This window comes from Pelobates fuscus, chromosome 4 (genome assembly GCF_036172605.1).
Source record: "Pelobates fuscus isolate aPelFus1 chromosome 4, aPelFus1.pri, whole genome shotgun sequence".
NCBI lineage: Eukaryota > Metazoa > Chordata > Amphibia > Anura > Pelobatidae > Pelobates > Pelobates fuscus.
Window position 1 is genome coordinate 45,048,842 of NC_086320.1, and position 22,846 is coordinate 45,071,687.

At 38.3% G+C, this 22,846-nt stretch overlaps 1 protein-coding gene across 1 annotated transcript in view; it reads left to right on the top strand.

The window, feature by feature from the left end:
- The first annotated feature begins 374 nt into the window (after positions 1–374).
- CSMD3 (CUB and Sushi multiple domains 3) overlaps positions 375–22,846 on the top strand; it is a 1,213,223-nt gene continuing 1,190,751 nt past the window's right edge. The window contains exon 1 of the mRNA XM_063451130.1: positions 375–517. Within this exon, the coding sequence (XP_063307200.1) occupies positions 451–517 (67 nt within the window). The 5' untranslated portion in view covers positions 375–450. The remainder of the gene's footprint in view (positions 518–22,846) is intronic.

Below are 22,846 nucleotides of genomic sequence, written 5' to 3' on the forward strand. Positions count from 1 at the left end.
TGCATTGCTGTGACAGCCAGCCAGCCAGCCAGCACATACAGGGTGGTGGACGTGTGTGTGTGTTTTTAACCCATTTTGCCCTGATTCTCTAGTCTGGAGTCTGATAAGGTCTGGCCAGGGAGGGGAACTGGAAGGAACAATCGCTGCTGGTATCTAAGACTTGATGCCCCTCTTGGAGAGATGGTTGAGTCCTCGTCAAGGTTGCTGTGGTATCCCAGAAACACCAATTCACTCTGAGCTGTGACCGTCCACCAACAACAGCAACAACTCAGTGTGCCTAGCCAAGGCAAAAACCAGGGGGATCAGGGGGAGATCACACAGGATCTACAGGATATTATGAAAGCAATCTGCAAAGGGGGGACCCAGAACCAAGGGCTAGCCAAGTCAGCTCACTTCTGCAAAAAGGGATGTACTAAATGTGGACTTCTGGACTCCCTATGTCTAAGGAAAATGGGAATTCAAAGTGGATTTACATTGTGCTACCTGTTTTTTATACTGATGGTGACATGTGTGAAAGGTAAGGAATTGCCAGAATCCCTTGATCATTGGCTTCCTCTGCCTAGTCATTGATTCACATATAGATACATGCCCAGAAATACACATACATGTGAATATATGTAGATTTAGTATTATTTTCGTATTTATTTATTTAAATTAATTTTTTTGGAGTGGGGTTATGGGATCTTATCTTGGTCCTTTAAGTTCTCAGCCTTGCCTGCAATACAGATCTGTATGTGTGATAACAGAGAAGGTTTTTGTATATTTTTAAAGGTGATCCATGAAATAACAGACGCATTTGCTTTTCAGTCTTGGTGTTCAATGCAGTGATTGAGCCGGATCTCAATAAATATTCTTGCAGTATGCTCAAACGGATACGTGAGTTGTTTCATTGAGGGCTGGAAGTAGAGGCTGTTAGCTATAGCAAAGATAGCTTTGCAGAATGTATCCATCCCCCCAATGCAGGGGTTAACCAGATTTCAGATATGTTTGATTATTTCCCCATTAAAGGTGTCAGTGATTGCAGCTCTAGAATTGCTACCTTCGTGAGAGCCATCTGATGTAACCCTTTCCTTCCTAATAAGAGACAAAGTTGCAAAGGTCTTTCATTACTGAGATATTATGTGTCTGTAGGGCAGAAAGCACATGTGAAACACTAATGTTTAAAGCTATACTGTAATTGCACATGCATGGCTGATCTTGGTATGACAATTTGGAATTATCGATTTTTTTTATAATTTTTTTTAAGAAAGCTCATTTTTGTGCAAAAAAAATATAATAATAGTCTATTGAGCATGGCTTTATATTTAATAAATGAGTGGTGTGGGTGGAGTAAAGTATTTAGCTGGCTTACAGTGACTCTGTGTGGATACAGGTGCCTGTAAATGTCATGTGTACGTCACACACTTCATACATGTAATTCAGGAAAGGGTCTTAAAGCCAGTTGGTTCATTCTGTGCTCTGAATCTTAATAAAAAAAAAAAATATATATATACAGTTTATAATGAATTGTTTGTTAGCACGACCCAGCCATAGGTCTAAATGTCACATCCTATGTATAATAAATTTCAATTTACACATCTTTTCAACTGTGATTCCTAACACATATCATTGTCACTAGACTTACTATATTGATTTTGCTGTAATGCATGCAGACCAGACATGTGCATCCCTATTGAATTTTGGGTCATTCGTTCATTTGTCCGAAACACTAATGGACATATTATTTTTAACTCAAAATTTCCAAAAAGAAAATTGTTTGATGGATGATATTTGACCATGCAATTGTCCCCAGTTATGTTACCAGTAAAGGTGTCTGTGATAGCTCATTGTAATGAGCTGGCTAAAAGGACCTTTAAAAATGGAAGCAGCATGCAGTCACTGCTTCCTCTCCTTAGTCCCCTGGCTTGTGGGATGGGTGTACTTATTTAGGATGAGGGCATCTCATCCTAAATAAGCATCCCTTCCATTAGTCCCGCTCTCCCTCCCCCGCCAGCCTTTACTATGGGGTGAAGGGTTAATAATGGAGGTGACAGCCAGCTGAGCTGCCCTCTTCTTCCTTCCCCAGATCTTCGGGGCTGTGGGATAAGGAGTGCTTACTAAAGATGGGGGGATATGACAGAGGCTCCCCCCCCTCCCCCATATTTCTCACCCTTGTTGACAGGAAGAGGTTGATGCTTGAAGCACCAGGCAGATAAGATGCAAATAGTTATTTTCTCTCACTCTCCTAAGCTGTGGAATCAGGGATACTTAGTTTGAAAAGGGGTACCATGGCAATGACCCCCATTCCCCCACTCTTTTGGTGATTGAGGGTCTAAACAGAATTAACATAAATAAATGAATGCCCTGTAACTCCAGCCCCATCCTGGACTGGGCATGGGGCTGATATATTAATTGAATAAGAGCAATGATGCTGCCAGTGGCTTTTACCCACATCATCCAGGCTTGGTGATGGAGGCATCATTATTAGTGAGAGAAAGGTGGGACCAGCGCAATGGACCTCCCACGAGCTCCTCAAATATCAGCATAACTGCACAGGTCTTCCTCCCTTAAAGAAAGCATTGTTTAGTGAATAAACCTTTCTAAATGACATATAAGAACTATTTAGCCACAAGACAAATCCCCAGCAGAACTGTACCACCCATAATGCTTAGCTACCTTTAAAAATAATGGGAAACGTAAATTACTATGTAATGAATACATTTTTTTAAATTTGCGATAAAAACAAACAAAAAAACACCATTTAGTGAATTACCTTTTTTTAAAGATGTCCTAGAACCCTTTGGGTGCATGGCTGATCCCCTTTTGGTTGCAGAAATCTACTGATAAGATTCTTTGCAACAAGGCTGGCTAATCATAGGCAGAATTGCAGTTTTGAAAGCTAAGGATCTGCCTTTGATCAGAAGGCAAATCAGCAATTGTTTCAGAACTGCAACTCCCTTAAGGCTTAGCCAGCAAAGGTGATTAAGCATTGGTAGAGTTGCATATCTGCAATAACTGGAGATCTGTCTTTGGTCATAGGATCAAACATATTTAGAGGAATGCAATGCCCATTGTGCTTGGCCAGCAGGGCTAACTAAGCATCGATTGTGTTGCAGCTGGGCAGCCAGAGATCAGCTTTGGTAGCGAAGTAAATCCCCAGCTATTGCAGAACTGTGACTCCTGTGATGTTTAGCCAGTAGTGCTGTCTAACCCCCAGCAATATAATTGTGCAATTCTCACTATTTTATAAAGCACTGCTTAGTAAATAAACCCCTTTTAAGTAGGTATTCATAAAGCACTTTTTAGATAATATACCCATTTTAAAATGTCATAAACATTCATATATAGCAAATAAATCCTTTAAAGATGCCCCACTATACTCCACTGGTTGCACAATTACTCCTCCATTTGTTTCAGAGATCTAACTCTCATAATGCATAGTCAGCAAGTGTAGCTAAGCATTAAAGTATTGCAGTTCTGCAACAGATGGGGATCTGTCTTTAGCTTCAAAGCAAATTCCATTGTAGTCCAGAACTGGAACTGCAATGGTGCTTACCAATCAGGGCTGGCAAACCATGAAAACTGTTGTAGCAATAAAATAGCACTGGATCAGCCTTTAACTGCAAAGAAAACTCCTATTTCTTCCAGCCCTGCTTTGTAAGCATCACAGTAATAGCAGTTCTAGAAGATATGGGGGTTAGCTTTGACACCAAGGCCATTGTCTAAGAGTAAATTAAACTGCAACTCTCATGATACTTATCAAGGAGAGAATTGTAGTTCTGTAAACTGCAGGGGGTCTAGGCTAAGCCTCTTTCTTCCAGAACTGCCATAGCTTACTAAGTGCAGTTCTGCAACACATGGGCATCAGTCTTAACTTGAATTTGCTGCAGAACTGCAACAGTTTTTTTTTCAGATGCCATTAAAAACACAAACATTTGTTAAAAAGCCCTTTAATTCTCACACTGAGCCTTCTATGCTATTTTACCCCTTTGATTACCATATCTATGATTAGCACTAGCACAGTGATACAGTGAGCACAGCTAGGGCACTCAAAGTCTTAATATGCCAATTAAAAAGCAAACTTTTGTGAACAGGCCCTTTTTATGTGCCAATCAAAAAACAAACACTGGTGAATAGGCCTTTCAAATGTCTATCTCAAAAAGCCAACTTTAGTGAATAATTCATTTTAATATGCCATTTTAAAAAGCACATTTATAGTGAGTAAACTACTGTAAACTAATGATTCTAATTTTGGATTGTGAGATTAAAGGGCTTTATTCCTTTGAGATTATTTTGGGTTTCCCTTGGTTTTAATATACAGGGTTCAGTCCCTAACAGGGTTATTCAGTAAAGTGAGAATTCAAAAATAATTTCAATTCTAAATTCAAAGTAGATGAACTGGAAATTTTGTCTAAACCAGCAATGCTTCCAGTTTGGCTACTTTGGCATTCAATTTGTAGTTCACTTTGAATCCCTTTGGAATTATCACAGTAGTAAAAACCCTGTAAGAATTGCATATGGAGTCTTAGATTAAGAGAGATTTATTTCCTAAAATTGCATTTGAAAACCAAAAAATCTTTAGTGATCCAATATTTTTTAATCTGTCAATCAAATAGTAGCCATTCATCAATAAACACTTTGAATCTGAAATTCCAAAGTTCTGATGATCATATTATACAGAGGTTAGTCACTAAGAATTGGACATGGAACCCAAGAAATCCCTAGTGAACAAACCCATTTTAATCTGAAAATCCCTAATTTAGATTATGAGATTACAATGTGTTTATTCACTAAATAATGAAATTGTGAGATTAAAAAAGGATTTATTCACAAAGGGTTACTTTTGTATTTAAGTCAATCCATAATGAATAAACATATTTCAATCTAGCAAAACAAAAGTTATCCTTACAGGGTTATTTACTAGTGTGAAATGTCTGTAATTTCAAAGTTAAAGCCAAAGTAGATGCATAGCTGATTGGAGTATTTATCCCAATTTGGCAATTTTTACCTAAAATTTGAAATTCACTTTGAATGCCTTGCAATTCACAGTGAATAACCCTGTTAGGGTATATACCTCTAGTACTTCTAAATCTGACATTCCAAATTTGGATTATCCAATTAAAGAGTTTAATTCACTAATCTTTTAGGTTTTAGAATTAAAAAGGGGATTATTCATTTATTCGATTTCAGCCTTAAATTTGAAATTCACATATTGAATATAGCTCTTTTAATCTGAAACCTCAGAAATGCCACAGGTCTGCCTGCAACATGTGCTGGGCACGGACATGGTACTTTACGGGTTAAAATGGAGTATTCACTAAGACTATGATCTTGATTGTGAGATTCATAGGCCTTATTCACTAAGATTTGTTTGTTCACAAACATTTGTGTTTTTTTTTTTACATAGGCCTGTTAACCCTTTGAGTTGCATAAGCATGCCTATCATATTACTGTTCTATGTTCTGGGCCAGCATATGCCACTTATTCACTAAGGATGGCGTATTGGTTTGGAGATTTAAAGGTATGCAAGTATAATTTTTTTTCTTTTGCACATAATGGAAAGGCACTTAGAGGGTTCATTGGTTAAAAGGCAGGCTTTTTCAGTGTGAAATTGAAAGGGTTAATTCATTAACAACTACTTTTTTAATTACATCTGAAAAAAAATTGCAGTTCTGTAACAAATTTGAAATGTGACCAAAGGCGGATCCTTAACTACCGTGAACTGCAGCTTTCATGATGCTTAGACAGCCCTGTGGGCTAAGCGTCATGGGAGTTACATTTCTGCACCAAATGGGGATTAGCTTTGCAGCTAGAGGCTTTTTGTAGGGCATCTTTAAACATATGTATTTACTAAATAGTCCAATTTGAATAGCCTTTAGTCATAAAACAGTGCTTTATGTATGCCTAAGTAAAAAGGGTTTATTCACTAAATAATACTTTTCTGTGCTCAGAAAATATAATATAATAAATATATATAATGCACTAAAAGGAAGGACTGCACATTTTTACTGCCCAGCTCTAGGCCCCACCCTTGGCAGCTGGCTCATGTTTGGGGGTGCATGGTTAATCCATTGTACTGTTTCCCTTCTTAGATCTACTGTGCCCCTAGTACACAATCCAAGTATTGAAGTAATAGAGAAGTTGGCAAAAACCCTTTCTTATTCATTTATTGTCTTGGCCAAGGAGGTGGGGCCAGAGTCAGAGGCATTATTGTAGCCCTCTCCCTGCAATTATTATTCATCCACCTGAGGTACATGGAGGAGTATTGCCAAGGTCTCCTCAATTAAACTAGGTACCCCTATCCTCAAACCCCATTAAACTGGTGGAAAGTAAGTGGCAGGCAACTTATAGGGACTCTCCAGTGCCAGGAAAACAATCTGTATTCCTGGCACTGCAGGTCCCCTCTCCCTCCCACCACCCATCCACGGTTGCTGAAGGGGTGAAAACCCCTTCAGTCACTTACCAGAGGCAGCGACATGTCCCACGTCGCTGCTTCCGCTGCCGCCGCTCCTCCCCTTCATTACGTCAGCTGGCAGGGGAGACTGATCCCGTCCGCCGGCTGGGGAGACCTTATGCGTATGCGCTGCAATGAGACCTCTCCATAGGAAAGCATTGAAAATGCTTTTCAATGCTTTCCTATGGGGATTTTAGCGACGGTGGAGGTCCTCACACAGCGTGAGGCCGCCCAGCGACGCTATAGCACAGATAATCTGTGCTATGATCCCGGAAGTGCCCTCTAGTGGCTGGCTAGTAGACAGCCATCAGGGGAGGACTTGCATCTGCAAGGTAATTATTGCAGTTTATGAAAACTGCAATAATTACAGTTGCAGGGTTAAGGGTAGTGGGAGTTGGCACCCAGGCCACTCCAATAGGCAGAAGTGGTCTGGGTGCCTGGAGTGTCCCTTTAACTGTCTGGAGTTTTTTGATTAACCCCATTGTGTGAGAAAAAATATATAATTGAATTTCCTCTATCTTACATTTTAGGTGCCCTTACATCACACAGCATGGGGTATTTGGGTGGTGGCGTATGAGGGGTTAACAACGGAAGCACTGGGTAGTTGCACTGACCACCACACTTATTTTTACCCTCTCAGGTGATGCGAATAGCAAATACTTAAATGTGTCTAATATTCTTTTATAAATGACATTAGTAAATGAAATCCAGGGACAAATTCAGACAAACCGATTAAATAAATTTTTTGTAATTTTTTTTTTTTTTTTTAAGAATTAACATTTGGAAATGCCAGCTTTTTCTGCTATGCATGAGTCTAAGGCAGGCCTGTTTCCTGCTTCAGCTATTGCATATGTAAAAAGCCACTAAACTTGATGCAATTTCTATTAGAGGATTTTTTCTTTTAGCTGCAATTTGGCTCTGTCTTCCTGAAACAGTGTATTGTACAGCCTGCAGCTGGTTGTCCCCACACAGAAAGCAAACCCATTTGCATTCTATGGAAATAATAATTCATGTTTCTGTGGCTGTGGGTTACTTCCAATTGCGTGCTATCTTGACATTACATCTGATGATAGGTAGCATGCGTAGAATTTTAATCTGCATCCTAATTACAGGAAGCTTTTTCATGTTATCTGTTTAATGAAGATTGCCAATAATCTGTCATATCTTAAATCAAACTGCATCCATTGCCAGAATTCCAATCTATAATTCGATTCAATAGATATTTCTTAATTTACTTTATATTGTATCATGCATCTATTGTAAGGCAGGTTTTTATTTAAAGCTAGTTATAATGTCCTGTTTTGGTTTAGGAAGTATGATTGATCTGTGAAGTCAATTACAAAGGGGGTTATGAGGATATGGTGTTGTATTGATGTACGATGTTTGGTACATATGAAGAATTTTGTGAACCATCTTTACTTTTTTCCTGATGTAAGAAGCTTGTTAGAATTAATGCTTATAAAGCTGTTCAGTGATTTAGAAGGCAATATCTTTTGAAACTGCAGGAATATAACAAGGAGATTTGTTTTTGAAATGTAAAATGCAATTTTTGGGTCTTAGCAAGTTGTGATCATACCTGTTGATTAAAAAACGTTTGCTGTAGTAATCAAAGATCGTTGACGGTTTTCATTGCAACGTCATTAATACATCATCAATACTTTCTCTCGATTGTTACACATGAAAAATATTAACAAAACAGAATCCACACTTTACAGCAGTGTGCATTCAGTCAATATATTCAGTACATAGTCTAGGAATATTCTATACATGTGCTATTGTCATTGTATATGTTAAATTGGTCCTAGGAGCTATCCAAGTGCTGAAATATCATCAGCTGATATTCTTGCTAGATTCTGTGGGGTGGGAAGGTCTATGACGGATACATAGAAAGGGGTGAGGGAATTTGGGAGAATGAGAAGGGGGAAACAGGTTGAGAGGAGGGATCTTATGGCATCTGAGAATAGTAATGTAATTAAACATGGAAATGAGATCACTGTGGATGACAGTGCAAGTGGAGACAGCTGCAGAGCTGCATATATGATAGGCATCACAACAGTGGAATTCTATACATCTTCCAAAATATGATGGACAGAGGAAGGGACCTAGGGAATGGGAATACTTATCAGAACCATATGTCTTTCTCAGTTCATAAACCTACTTCAATTCTAATGAAAAATTGATATATACGTGAAACTATTCAGTGAAAGATCTGGCATTAAATTATAATGCAGTCATGACAATACAGATTATTCTCCAGTTATTGAAATTATTTTCAGAAACTTTGTAGTTCATTTGACTCAGAGACAATAAGTCGGAGGCAGATAGATAGATGGATAGATAGATAAAATAAACAAAATGCAGCATTGCTTCAATGAGGAGTATTTGCCTTTTAAACACCAGACACAATTGGCACTTATTGGTCCTTCATATTCATTTTATATGACATGTCCTTTATTAAAGAATTAAATATCCTTCTATTCAACATTGCATCTTAAGGAAATATACTATAGTTTTATGAAATACACTGTACCAAGCTTATTATGATATTCAGTTTTGTCTTAGTAACAGGTCTAAATATTCATTCATCCCCATGATGCTTTTCTTCTACGATAGATTGTTCCATAATTTAGCAGTTCCACCTGCAGCAAAATATTGGTTAATCTGATCAAAGAATGTGCGTAGAATTCATTATTCTTGAGACATTCTTGATTTTTTTTTAAACCCACTGACAACTGCTCCTCCCATATAGCAGTACATTACCAATACATATTTACTATTGCTAAATATTCCAGATTGCTGGATAGCTAAAATGAGGAAGGGTTTGCTGAGCATATTTTTTTGCTGGAAAAATAATCAGTATTATGAATAGCACACAGGCTTGCAACATAACACAGTGTTCAAGATTCAGAACAGAAAACAGTGGCTATCAAAAAAACAACATCTATTTTCCCATGGGGGGGCTGCAATCAAAAGCATTATGTGTGTTGGGTTATTTAACAACAGTTAAAAAAAATCTGTACTCACAGAAAAAATGCTAAGGGAATGTTTAAAAAAAATAAAAAATTCAAATCCACAATAAAATAACAAATACATATATTTTATTTATTTATTTGATTATTTTTTTGGTCCAACTGCACAAGCTGTATAACAAGAAATGTATAATAGCAAGACAATCTGATAATTACTCTGACATGCCTCCATTCTTATTTTATTCATCACAAAGCTAATTATATGAAGTAATTAATAGATATCTAATAAAAAAAAAAAAAAAAGAAAGAAAGAAAATTACGTAAATTAACCTGCTGGAGGTTTGGAGATCAGTGATGACTTGTGACATGCACTACTACGAGGAAATGAATAAAATATTATAGTTGTTGCATTTTACTCTATTTATTATTCAAGCCTCGGGTAATAATTCTTACCAATAACGTAATAAGCTAAGTGATCAGCATGTTCTAGGAGCCATTGCATGTATTATCTGTCTCTAATGCCACATGTAGGAAATGTATGCTTGTGAAATGTTAAATACATTTCAAAATATGAAATTCTAGTGACATTAGACATTTTATGTATTTGCCTTCATTTATAAAGCAGATCTGGGGAATATGTCTTTGAAATTTGCTTTTAAAATAGGAAAGTATATTGGCACAGAAACATCCGACAGGCATTAGAATCATTATGAACTTGTCATTATCACGAATTATGACATTTGATAATACTGTAATCATCATTTAAATACTATTTTCCCTCTAAGGGAATGATGGATGTGCAGAAAGGCCAGGGCACAACATAGACAGAACAAACAAAACACATGTGTAGTGATTTATTTTCACCATAGTTTCCCATGTTAATGCCATTAATATTTCAACCAACCTGTTAAGAATGTGTATAACATTTTTTTAAAAGCATGATAACTCCATTCAAGATTATTTGTCTTCCTCTCATCAGTGAAACCTGCTAATAGTTTTGATAGATAACATTATTGGTGGTTTCTGGTATTAATAAGCCCAATTTGCTCCTAGAATGAAAGTTTGACTTCAATATACAAAATATATTTGGATTCAAAACAACTCGGGTTAAAAACAAACTGATATGATCATGCCAAATGTTTCTGTGAGATCGTCTTTTAGTTCTGCATGAACATACAGTATTAGGCACGATAACTACTAGTGGAAAATCAGAGAAGTAGCAAAATAATGTGAGGGTAATCCTTAAATTTACTCTCCCTCATAGCTCCCCACCCCTCCCCCCAACATTTTTTTTTTCATCTGGCATTCACGCTCATCTACACACTGTCTTCTGACCAATATAAACTCATAGGCATACACTAACATACAAACACACACACACACACATATTTGCTGTCACACACAGAGTGACCCATACAAGAACACTGGCAACACATATACTCACTAACACATACAATAACTCCTACACACTCTCAGAAATCCAGAAACCTATGAAAACACACTGACACACACACAGAGTGATCCATAGACAAATATTGATATACACTTAGTGACGCCTCACTGTGCTGGGGAAAGTCTGGTGATGACTCCTCTTGATAAAGGCAGTTTCGCCTCAACGTTGGGGCTATTTTTTGTATTTGATGTCTGCAACCTCCTCTCATATTTTCTTTTGTTCTTGGTATGTATTTTTTTTTATCAGTATATACAGATAACTAATATATCGTTGCTCTGAATTAGTGGTTATAACACTTTAATTGGATCACTTTTTGATCAATACTGTTTTTTTCCTATTTTGACTTTATCTGCAATTATTGTTTGCATATTTCCAACTCTTTAATATCTATGCTGATACCTGTTATACATGTGGTTTTTGTGTGATAAAGCTTTTTTGTATTTTACTCGGTTGTGCTCCTCCTTCTAGTATTAGATGACTCCTCTAGTGCCACAGTCATCATTATGTATCCTGGCAGCCTTTACCTTTCACAATAACGTGAGTGGTGACTGTGTTCTGTCACTCTTCGCACTTCCACACCACTCTTCCAGGTTAGGGGAAGTTAACCTGTAAACAAAAAATTACTAGCAACAGTGTATAGTGCCCTCCTGGGAAATTTCCCAGAGGGTTAGCTTGGCCCTGCCTTCCTATCATCTCCCAATCCCACAGTCCTGCCCACCGTGCGCACCAAAGTATTTTAGTTTTACAGGCATCTGCCATCCCCAACTGAGGTTGCCATGTGAAATCTGCCATTGATTTAAAAAGTTGCCAGAATTTAGGCCAGAATAGCAAAATTAGAAAACATTTTCATGTCAATTCTGTTTTCCAGGAATTTGGGCTATTTTGTCCTTAAATGTGAAATTCACATAGAATTTGATTTGAATTCCAGCAATTTTCCCATTAATGAATAACCCTGATAGACTTCAATAGGCAAATTACCAATCAGTAAGTAAAACGAACTCTTACTCTGCTAGGTTAATCCAGTTCATAGTGACCATGAGTACAGCTAAACAATAATGAATGGGAATAATAGCTATGAAGTTTTCAATAGTGTTTTGAGCTTGTTTTGTCTCCATTGAGGAGCTATACTAATGGTATATAAATGGAATGAATGTATATTTTTACTATCAAATTAGCACAAAATTCAAGACAAGCAAATACTGCTGTATACTACTCACATATTGATTAGAAATCAAGTGTCTCTCTTTGTTGTTTGGATCTAAATTATTTGAGTATGAGAAGTTGCCGACATGACTTGTCTTGTATATTCTATTATTCACTGTCGGCCTTGACCTGCTGCTAAAATTCTATTCATGCAGCATTCTGATTTCATGAACTGAAGTCTATATATACTGCATGAATGGATATCATTTACTTTTCTTAAATCCAGCCATTCTAACAGTCAGCAACATGTTATTAGTAATGTCCTTTATGCATTGATGCTTTTGATATTATCAGAGGACATAGTGCCCACCCAATATACTAAATCTAAGGAATCTCATCCAACACCACCAGGGTTATTTACAAATTTGAGAAATTTTAGGAAGTCAATTGTAAGGCCAAAATACCTGAACTGGCAAATTCTCCAAGTCAGCTATGATTCCACTTTCACCATTTTGGCCTACAATTTGAAGTTTACTTTGAATTTCCAACAATTCTCACTTTAGTACATAACCCTGTGTGAAATATATTGTACAGTGCTGTGACTGCCCTAACAATAAAAAACTCATCTTAACCCAGGACACTCAACTACCCAAATACAAAAAAAGAACTACTTAATCAGATAAATTCCCAATGAAAACATACATGCATTTGATCATGCAGTTTTTCACTGGGTATATATCTAAAATAGCTTGCAAAAATGGCAGATCTCTTTCCTGCAGCCTTTATACTCCTTCCCGTCTAACCCATCCAGACTTTCTGTGTCTGTCCAATTACAAACTTCCCAATGCAGCTCAATAAAAGGTCTTTGCAAGGCAGGTGCTCTGGGCAATTGCTGCCTCTTGAGTTTAGCTCCACTGAGCTAAACAACCAGGAAGTATCAGGATTGATTGTCTGATTGACAGCCAGTGGTTGTAACAATGTGGATTTATAAAAGTGTTAATTTCTATTGAAACTGCACTTTTTTGTAAAATGAAAAAACACACTCTTCACACATAAAGCGCTTCAGCAAGCTAGTGTGCTTTAGTGATCTATAGAATCCCATCAAACTGCCACTTACCCTTTACAACTTCACTACCCTAACACATTACCTGTAACCTTTAAACTAGGAACTAACCTAACACACTAAGATTAAGGCTACCACCGACCAAAACTTTAACACTAGCCATGACTCTGTCTCCAAATCTAACAGACATACTAACCATAGCCTTAAAGAACAATTTAATATAAAAGATACATAATGTATAAGGGGGAAAATACTGCGATCTGCCATTTATAAACCCCAAACCTTCTAAAAGGCATAATTTTACTCTAATACAAAGATATATAATATGTCTGCACATTTGTGTATTTTGTTTACCGTTTAGTGAAATATGTTTTTCATTTATTTGTTTAACCTTTCATTTAAAAAAAAAATATTCGCTAATCTAATAACTCAGTATGAAGTCACTGTTACTGTAATGTTGTGGACCTATAATATATCAGAATATCCAGCTGTTATCTTCCAACTGTTGCCACAGCACATTTGAAATAATTTTCTGCCAGTAGATGGCGCAAAGGTTGGACATATCAATAAAGAATTATTTTTTGTACTTTGGTACAAACTTTACCACTATGCTTGTGGTATTTTTAGACAACAATAAAATGTGATAATATAAATTGCATTTGTGATTTTTTTTTTGTCTTTTGTATAAATCCCCCCAAAATATAATGGCAAGTATATGGCAAGTATATAATACTTAGAAAGAAAATTAGAAATATTACAATTGCAGGGCTCAGGTTTAGTAAATTGAAATATTGTTTTTATTTGTGCATTTGATGTTGTATTGTATACAGATGTATTTTTCACTGAAACTAGATGGTGATTCATAGGCAGTATATCAAAGAGAGCTGGACCACAGCCACATGCCACGTTGTGTGAGCTATATTCAGTTACCAATGAAAACTGTATCAATGTTTTCTCTCTTTTCCATTATAGGCCATGGGGAATCTTGCAGTTTAATTCTGTGATGCATTCATCACAGGCAGTGGATTCCATTCCTCTGCAGGGAGAACCTTCATTCACGTCTTATTAATTCTCTGCTGGAGACATAAGAGTAAATTTTGAGTCTGCTAGTGGAACCAGCTGCACAGTGAATATGTCTCTGTTCTCAGATAATATATATATATATATATATACACACACACACACACACACAATAGTGGGCCTTGCTCTCAAACTCCCACAACTCTTAGGTGGCAGCATGACTACAGTGTCCATCAGTACAAATACGTAGAAAAAAGCAAAAAATAAAAAAGTCTTCCTGCCCACTATCTCAAATTTCTATAAACATTTATTTAACAGGAGGTTTTTAGTACCAATCCAATGGCATTGAATTAATCACATATATTCACATACATATAGCCATTGTAAAACATAATTGGTCATTAAGGTGGTCTTTAAGGTGTAGATCAGCTGTATGGGCTAACTCCTTTATAAATACAAATTTGCAAAAAAATAACTAAAAATAATAATAGCTATGATCTTTTAGGTGTTACATTATGTATTTGTTCGGTTAAGCACAGATATCAAACATGTAATGAAATTTAAAAAAAACAGCATTAGGTCATTAGAATGCAATTAATCTGTATAGTCATTTTCAATAGACAGAAATTCAATTTAGTATCTTGTACATATATTGTTTTTACATGATAGCGGTGAATCATGGCAAAAACGTATTGAAAAGATTTTCATTGTGTTTCATGTATGTCAAAATTGCATTGCAATTTTAATATGCCCCATAAGTAGATTATATCTGCAATATAATTTTCTAATTACGCATCTTCTCTCCCCGACCACAATTTTTATTGGATTAATGCTATATTTGTTGAGAAAAGAAGATCAAAAAATAAATGTCATAGTTAATTATGTAAAACATTTCTCTTACCTTACATAATTAATTAAATATTAAAAAATATAAGGCTATAGAGTTATAATATGGATACAATACACATGGTGAAGCTATAATCATAAATGTATACAGAGTGGGGGGTGCAAATGAAGAAAAAGATAAATAAATAAAATAAAATAAATACTTATATTCAATATTCGTAAATCTTGTAGGTAATCTGAAAAATACAATCATGTACACATAGCATAATACTGTATATATGTAAAGATGATATTATAATAAAAGTAATGGGTCACTCACGATATATAGAGCCTAAATTAGCAGGCTCTAGCTGTGATCACTGGTGAAAAATCAGCTTTTTCGGGCTATACACACGGTATTCTTGTAGTGGCAGATGTCCTCTCCCCAGTAATTAAGGATAGATACCAAACCAGGATGAATGAGGTACACAGAACTTTACTTCAATAAAAGCAAACATACAATAAAAAATCTGCGGTAAAAATAACAAATAAACACTAACGCGTTTCGACTCTCAGTCTTTATCAAAGTGCATAAGTTAAGTTGCTTCAGCGTGCTTTTAAACCTGTCTTCCGGAATTTCAATTTCCCGCTCGGTGTTTCTCCGCCTTTCACTTCCGGTATGACGTCATGACGTATCTGCCGTAATTGCGTAATTTCCTATGTGTTCATTTTTCAGTCTTCAGGAAGTGGTAGATTTAATAACTCGGAAGGCACCATTATATTTGTGGGCAAAAAGTCCATAACATAAGAAAGCAACAATAATGATAAAATAATATGAATATTATTCATTTTAAAGTAACAAATATACATATATAAAAAATTTAATAACGATCTATCATAAAATATCAGATATTAAGAATATACATGCAGTGGAAATTATACCCACATAAACATAAATGGAATATCTATATAAGTGTGGCCATTTCAAAGTCCACGTTGAGACCTCCAGGAGACAAGGTGTCTAAATTAAAGATCCACCTCATCTCACATCGGCTCAACGTGGATTCCGTTTGGCCACCCCTCCAGTGAGTCTTAATCGATTGGATACCATGAAAGATAAGTCCAGTAGGGTCTCCCCCATGGACTTTCAAAAAATGCAAGGAAACATTATGTTTCAAAAAACCTTTTTTAATATTATACATATGCTCACGTATCCTTGTTTTTAATGGTCTTGAGGTTTTACCAACATATTGGAGCCCACAAGGACACGTGAGCATATATACCACATTCTTAGAGTGGCAAGTAATCAATGAATCAATTTTATAACTAGAAAATCCACCTCTTGATTTAAAACTTTCTATTTTTTGGGGTTTATTTTTAAGATTCCTGCATCCCATACAATCTCCACAATAATAGAAACCTTTATTGTTTTCTCTATGTGTGTTTAGAAAGTTATTCATATCCTTGGGTTTCTCTAGGTAGCTAGAGGTTAAGATTTGTTGAAGGTTTCTTGCACCCCTAAATACTATTTGGGGTTTATTTTCAATGTATGGCAGGATTTCCACATCTTGCTGTAGGATGTGCCAATTTTTGTTGAGGACTTTCCTTAATTTCTTATGTTCTTTATTATAATTAAAAATCATTGGAATTTTGTCATCCTTATTTATTTTATCTCTTAATTTATATATTAGGAGAGATTCCCTATTCATATTTCTCACTATATCAAAATCCTCTTGGAGGATAACTATTTTGTACAGTGCAGAGGAACTTCCATGGGGACCAGGTTCGCGCCCAGTTATGCCAATTTATTTATGTGCTATTGAGAAGATAAATTTGTCTTTTCACGGCATGACTGGAGTGCGAACCTGGTCCTATACAAGAGATACATTGATGACATCTTTATAATTTGGAAGGGTGATGAGAATTCTGATCTTAATTTTATTAATTTTTTAAATTCTAATCAATGGAACATTCACTTAACTCAAGAAATCAATAAAGACCATATCTCTTTTTAGATTTGGAGATTTTTATACATAATGAATATATTAGCACTCACACTTTTTTCAAACCCGTGGATGTATCCACAGGGATAGTTGCCATTTTCAACCATGGCTGGATAACATACCAAGGGGTCAGTTTGTTTGTCTAAGACGTAATTGTACCGATATTAAATGCTTTGAAAATCAAGCTAATGTTTTAAAAGAACAATTTTTGTATAGAGGTTATCACCCTAAAAAATTGGAAGAGGATTTTGATATAGTGAGAAATATGAATAGGGAATCTCTCCTAATATATAAATTAAGAGATAAAATAAATAAGGATGAAAAAATTCCAATGATTTTTAATTATAATAAAGAACATAAGAAATTAAGGAGAGTCCTCAACAAAAATTGGCACATCCTACAGCAAGATTTGGAAATCCTGCCATACATTGAAAATAAACCCAAAATAGTATTTAGGGGTGCAAGAAACCTATGGCAAATTTTAACCTCTAGCTACCTAGAGAAACCCAAGGATATGAATAACTTTCTAAACACACATAGAGAAAACAATAAAGGTTTCTATTATTGTGGAGATTGTATGGGATGCAGGAATCTTAAAAATAAACCCCAAAAAATAGAAAGTTTTAAATCAAGAGGTGGATTTTCTAGTTATAAAATTGATTCATTGATTACTTGCCACTCTAAGAATGTGGTATATATGCTCACGTGTCCTTGCGGGCTCCAATATGTTGGTAAAACCTCAAGACCATTAAAAACAAGGATACGTGAGCATATGTATAATATTAAAAAAGGTTTTTTGAAACATAATGTTTCCTTGCATTTTTTGAAAGTCCATGGGGGAGACCCCACTGGACTCATCTTTCATGGTATCAAATCGATTAAGACTCACTGGAGGGGTGGCCAAACGGAATCCACGTTGAGCCGATGTGAGATGAGGTGGATCTTTAATTTAGACACCTTGTCTCCTGGAGCTCTCAACATGGACTTTGAAATGGCCACACTTATATAGATATTCCATTTATGTTTATGTGGGTATAATTTCCACTGCATGTATATTCTTAATATCTGATATTTTATGATAGATCGTTATTAAATTTTTTATATATGTATATTTGTTACTTTAAAATGAATAATATTCATATTGTTTTATCATTATTGTTGCTTCCTTATGTTATGGACTTTTTGCCCACAATTATAATGGTGCCTTCCGAGTTATTAAATCTACCACTTCCGGAAGACTGAAAAATGAACACATAGGAAATGACGCAATTATGGCAGATACGTCATGATGTCATACCGGAAGTGAAACGCGGAGAAACACAGAGCGGGAAATTGAAATTCCGGAAGACAGGTTTAAAAGCACGCTGAAGCAACTTAACTTATGAACTTTGATGAAGACTGAGAGTCGAAACGCGTTAGTGTTTATTTGTGTGACGAAACCAATCTCGCCACATTGTATTGGAGGAGCCTGGTTGCCCGCCTGCTGCCTCTGGACTATGGACCGGCAGCTAAAGGGTTAATTTTACTGTGCAGAAGGATTTATTTCTCCCTTTCTGCACAGCAGTTCGGTAGATTTCATCTACCGAACAAACAGCCGTTCACCAACCTCCCCAGAGCCGTGGGAAGCCGGCCGGCGCTGTTAATTGGCCACCCAGAAGCTGGAGTGTGCTGCCAATTTACCTCCCTGAAGCTGCGGTTAATTGCCTGTTAACTGTGTGGCCGCTGTTACACTTAGCGGCCGCTAGGTGGCGCTGTTCTGGAGCTCCCCGGGCAGCCAACACTTTTCTGCCCGGCTTTCATGCACCAAAATCGGACATTTTACGTGCAGGCACCGCTGAACCTCCAGCCCCTGGTTCTCATTCGTATGAATTTGGTGAATGCAGGGAAATTCGGTAGTTTGTTTTATGTGAACTGTAGTAACCCAGATAGCCTGCCATGGAGCCTGTTCGTATAATTAAAGACTTTAGCTCCATGGCAATTAAAATGTATTCGGGTGGTCTGGGTGCCATTCACCTAATAATGTGCACCCAGACCTGAGCTATCTGGGGATATGTTACATGTCTGTGTTTTATGTATAAAATGTGTCTGTATGTATTTTAAAGTGATAGTCTGTTTCTGTGTCACCATGTGCATAATGGAGTCTGGCCTTTGTCTTAGGAGATAATTGAATTACTTCATTAATTATCTCCAGGGCAGGGAGGAGGAAACCAAGATGCATGGTGGGAAAGTATTGTGGCTGTGTGTACGAAAGTGATACATGTCTGTCTGCTGTTTCAGTCTTCCATCTGGTCCCCTAGGGGAGTGTCCACCAGGTGGGAGACCTGCATAAATACAGGGGCAGGTAGCCCTGAATAAACAGACCACTGCTTGACCCTCAACACGGAGCCTTGTCTCGTTCTTGGGGGGATTCACTGTATGCTGTTGGAGATTGATTGCTAAGGAGTGTAAGCTGATGTCTGCTTTTCCTATTCATCTGCTAGCAGCTATTTATGAGGTTCCAGCTGGAGTGCTACCTTATTCATCTATATCCAGTTCGTGAGTTTTGGTGCTTTTACAGTAGCTGTGCCTTTTTGGGAAAAGGGGATTATCGCCTAAACCGATTTTTCCCCTTTTATGCTGAAACGGTCCGTAACAATTGGTGGCAAGCGGCGGGATCGTTCCTACAGCCAGAAGGACAGCTATAGGAGACACCATTACTCTGGATTGTACAATTTGAGGGCAACGCATGTCCCAGTACAGCGACCCTAAAAGCAACAGCATGGAACCAGCAGTGGAGTACAGATATTCTGTAGAGGAATTTGACCGTATGATGTGGTTGCGGCTGAACTTCTACGGACCTAATCCAGCTGAGAAATACGTGAAGATCGTGAGGGATCTAGTGTTCAAGACTCTGCTATACCGGGCAGAGGATGATGGTCAGCTGCCACGTTGGGTGGACCTCCACCGGAAATTACAGTTACGGGACAGGGAGAGCAGCGTCCTCCCTCCCCAGCGGCAGGCTGAGTTACAGGGGGCAGAGGTAGTTGTTCCTGCCCCCCAGCAGCAGAGTGATATGCCAGGAGGGCAATGTGAAGTGCAGGGAGAGGAGAGCAGCGTCCTCCCTCCCCAGCGGCAGGCTGAGTTACAGGGGGCAGAGGTAGTTGTTCCTGCCCCCCAGCAACAGAGTGATATGCCAGGAGGGCAATGTGAAGTACAGGGAGAGGAGAGCAGTGTCCTCCCTCCCCAGCGGCAGTGTGATTTTTCGGGAATTGGGAGCCCAGTCTCCATTCCCCAGCGGCAGTGTGATGTGCCGGGAATTGGGAGCCCAGTCTCCATTCTCCAGCGGCAGAGTATCCAGCAGGGAATAGAGAGCCCTGTCTCCTTTCCCCAGCAGCAGGACTCTGTATTGGGAGGAGAGACAGTCAGTCTCCCTAAGCAAAAACTAAAAGTATGTATGGGAGAGGAGCTTGTTACCACCTCTCCCCAGCGGCGGATCATTAATGGGCAGAGTGTTCTATCGGGAGAGGAGCTTGTTACTCCCTCTCCCCAGCGGCAGCTTAATGTACCAGGGGGAGACTGTAAACCCCCCACCAGTGCAGATGGGACCGTGGTCTCTGCACTTACCACACAGGGGGTAGGGATGGTCGTTCCTACCCCCCCACGACAGAGCTGTGTATCCAAGGGGGAGACAACCGGTCTCCCCACTCAGCAGCAGAGCTATGCAACTAAGGGGGAGACAGTCCGTCTCCAGCAACCAGGCTCCAACCAGACTACTCCGGTGGTAGTGCTGGCACCAGGACAGAGTACCGCTGGTCTCTGCCCACTCAGCAACCCACCAAGGCAGCCTACCAGTCCCCTACACAGCCGTGGTGAGGCACCTGGACATGGACAAACTTCTCCTCTACCCAGGTGTAGTAACTATTTATTGTGGGTGGGCTGTACTGTTTTTTTTGCTTTGTGGGTGGGTTGCTGGACTAACAAGGGCACTGACCGGCAGGAGGTCAGGTACCCTGTTAGTCTTTTTGGAAAGGGGGAGAGATGTGACGAAACCAATCTCGCCACATTGTATTGGAGGAGCCTGGTTGCCCGCCTGCTGCCTCTGGACTATGGACCGGCAGCTAAAGGGTTAATTTTACTGTGCAGAAGGATTTATTTCTCCCTTTCTGCACAGCAGTTCGGTAGATTTCATCTACCGAACAAACAGCCGTTCAACAACCTCCCCAGAGCCGTGGGAAGCCGGCCGGCGCTGTTAATTGGCCACCCAGAAGCTGGAGTGTGCTGCCAATTTACCTCCCTGAAGCTGCGGTTATATGCCTGTTAACTGTGTGGCCGCTGTTACACTTAGCGGCCGCTAGGTGGCGCTGTTCTGGAGCTCCCCGGGCAGCCAACACTTTTCTGCCCGGCTTTCATGCACCAAAATCGGACATTTTACGTGCAGGCACCGCTGAACCTCCAGCCCCTGGTTCTCATTCGTATGAATTTGGTGAATGCAGGGAAATTCGGTAGTTTGTTTTATGTGAACTGTAGTAACCCAGATAGCCTGCCATGGAGCCTGTTCGTATAATTAAAGACTTTAGCTCCATGGCAATTAAAATGTATTCGGGTGGTCTGGGTGCCATTCACCTAATAATGTGCACCCAGACCTGAGCTATCTGGGGATATGTTACATGTCTGTGTTTTATGTATAAAATGTGTCTGTATGTATTTTAAAGTGATAGTCTGTTTCTGTGTCACCATGTGCATAATGGAGTCTGGCCTTTGTCTTAGGAGATAATTGAATTACTTCATTAATTATCTCCAGGGCAGGGAGGAGGAAACCAAGATGCATGGTGGGAAAGTATTGTGGCTGTGTGTACGAAAGTGATACATGTCTGTCTGCTGTTTCAGTCTTCCATCTGGTCCCCTAGGGGAGTGTCCACCAGGTGGGAGACCTGCATAAATACAGGGGCAGGTAGCCCTGAATAAACAGACCACTGCTTGACCCTCAACACGGAGCCTTGTCTCGTTCTTGGGGGGATTCACTGTATGCTGTTGGAGATTGATTGCTAAGGAGTGTAAGCTGATGTCTGCTTTTCCTATTCATCTGCTAGCAGCTATTTATGAGGTTCCAGCTGGAGTGCTACCTTATTCATCTATATCCAGTTCGTGAGTTTTGGTGCTTTTACAGTAGCTGTGCCTTTTTGGGAAAAGGGGATTATCGCCTAAACCGATTTTTCCCCTTTTATGCTGAAACGGTCCGTAACAATTTGTTATTTTTAGAGTGGATTTTTTATTGTATATTTGCTTTTATTGAAGTAAAGTTCTGTGTACCTCATTCATCCTGGTTTGGTATCTATTCTTTATTACTGGGGAGAGGACATCTGCCACTACAAGAATACCGTGTGTATAGCCCGAAAAAGCTGATTTTTCACCAGTGATCACAGCTAGAGCCTGCTAATTTAGGCTCCATATATCGTGAGTGACCCATTACCTATATTATAATATCATCTTTACATATATACAGTATTATGCTATGTGTATATGATTGTATTTTTCAGATTACCCACAAGATTTACGAATATTGAATATAAGTATTTATTGTATTTTATTTATTTATCTTTTTCTTCATTTGCACCCCCACTCTGTATACTGTTATATCACTATTGTGTAGTGTCTTTGAGTGATTTGCTGACACTGGGGGTAGTTGCTATTCTTACTACCTAGCGCCAATCCACCTACAATTTTTCTCCTTTTAGGAGACTAATTTCCTTTTTTCTATAATCTTAAATGTTTATCTTATGTTTTATATACCCAGAGCTTAAAATGTAATGTTCTATGCTGCTAGAAAAAACAACAATGTACTAGCTACCGGAAGCTTGGGAGGTGCATGGCCAACTAATCAGTGGTGAATTTCAACTTGGTTTATTTCTTCAAATTTTTATTTAGTATGAAGATGTCTACACACAAAGGATGACAGGA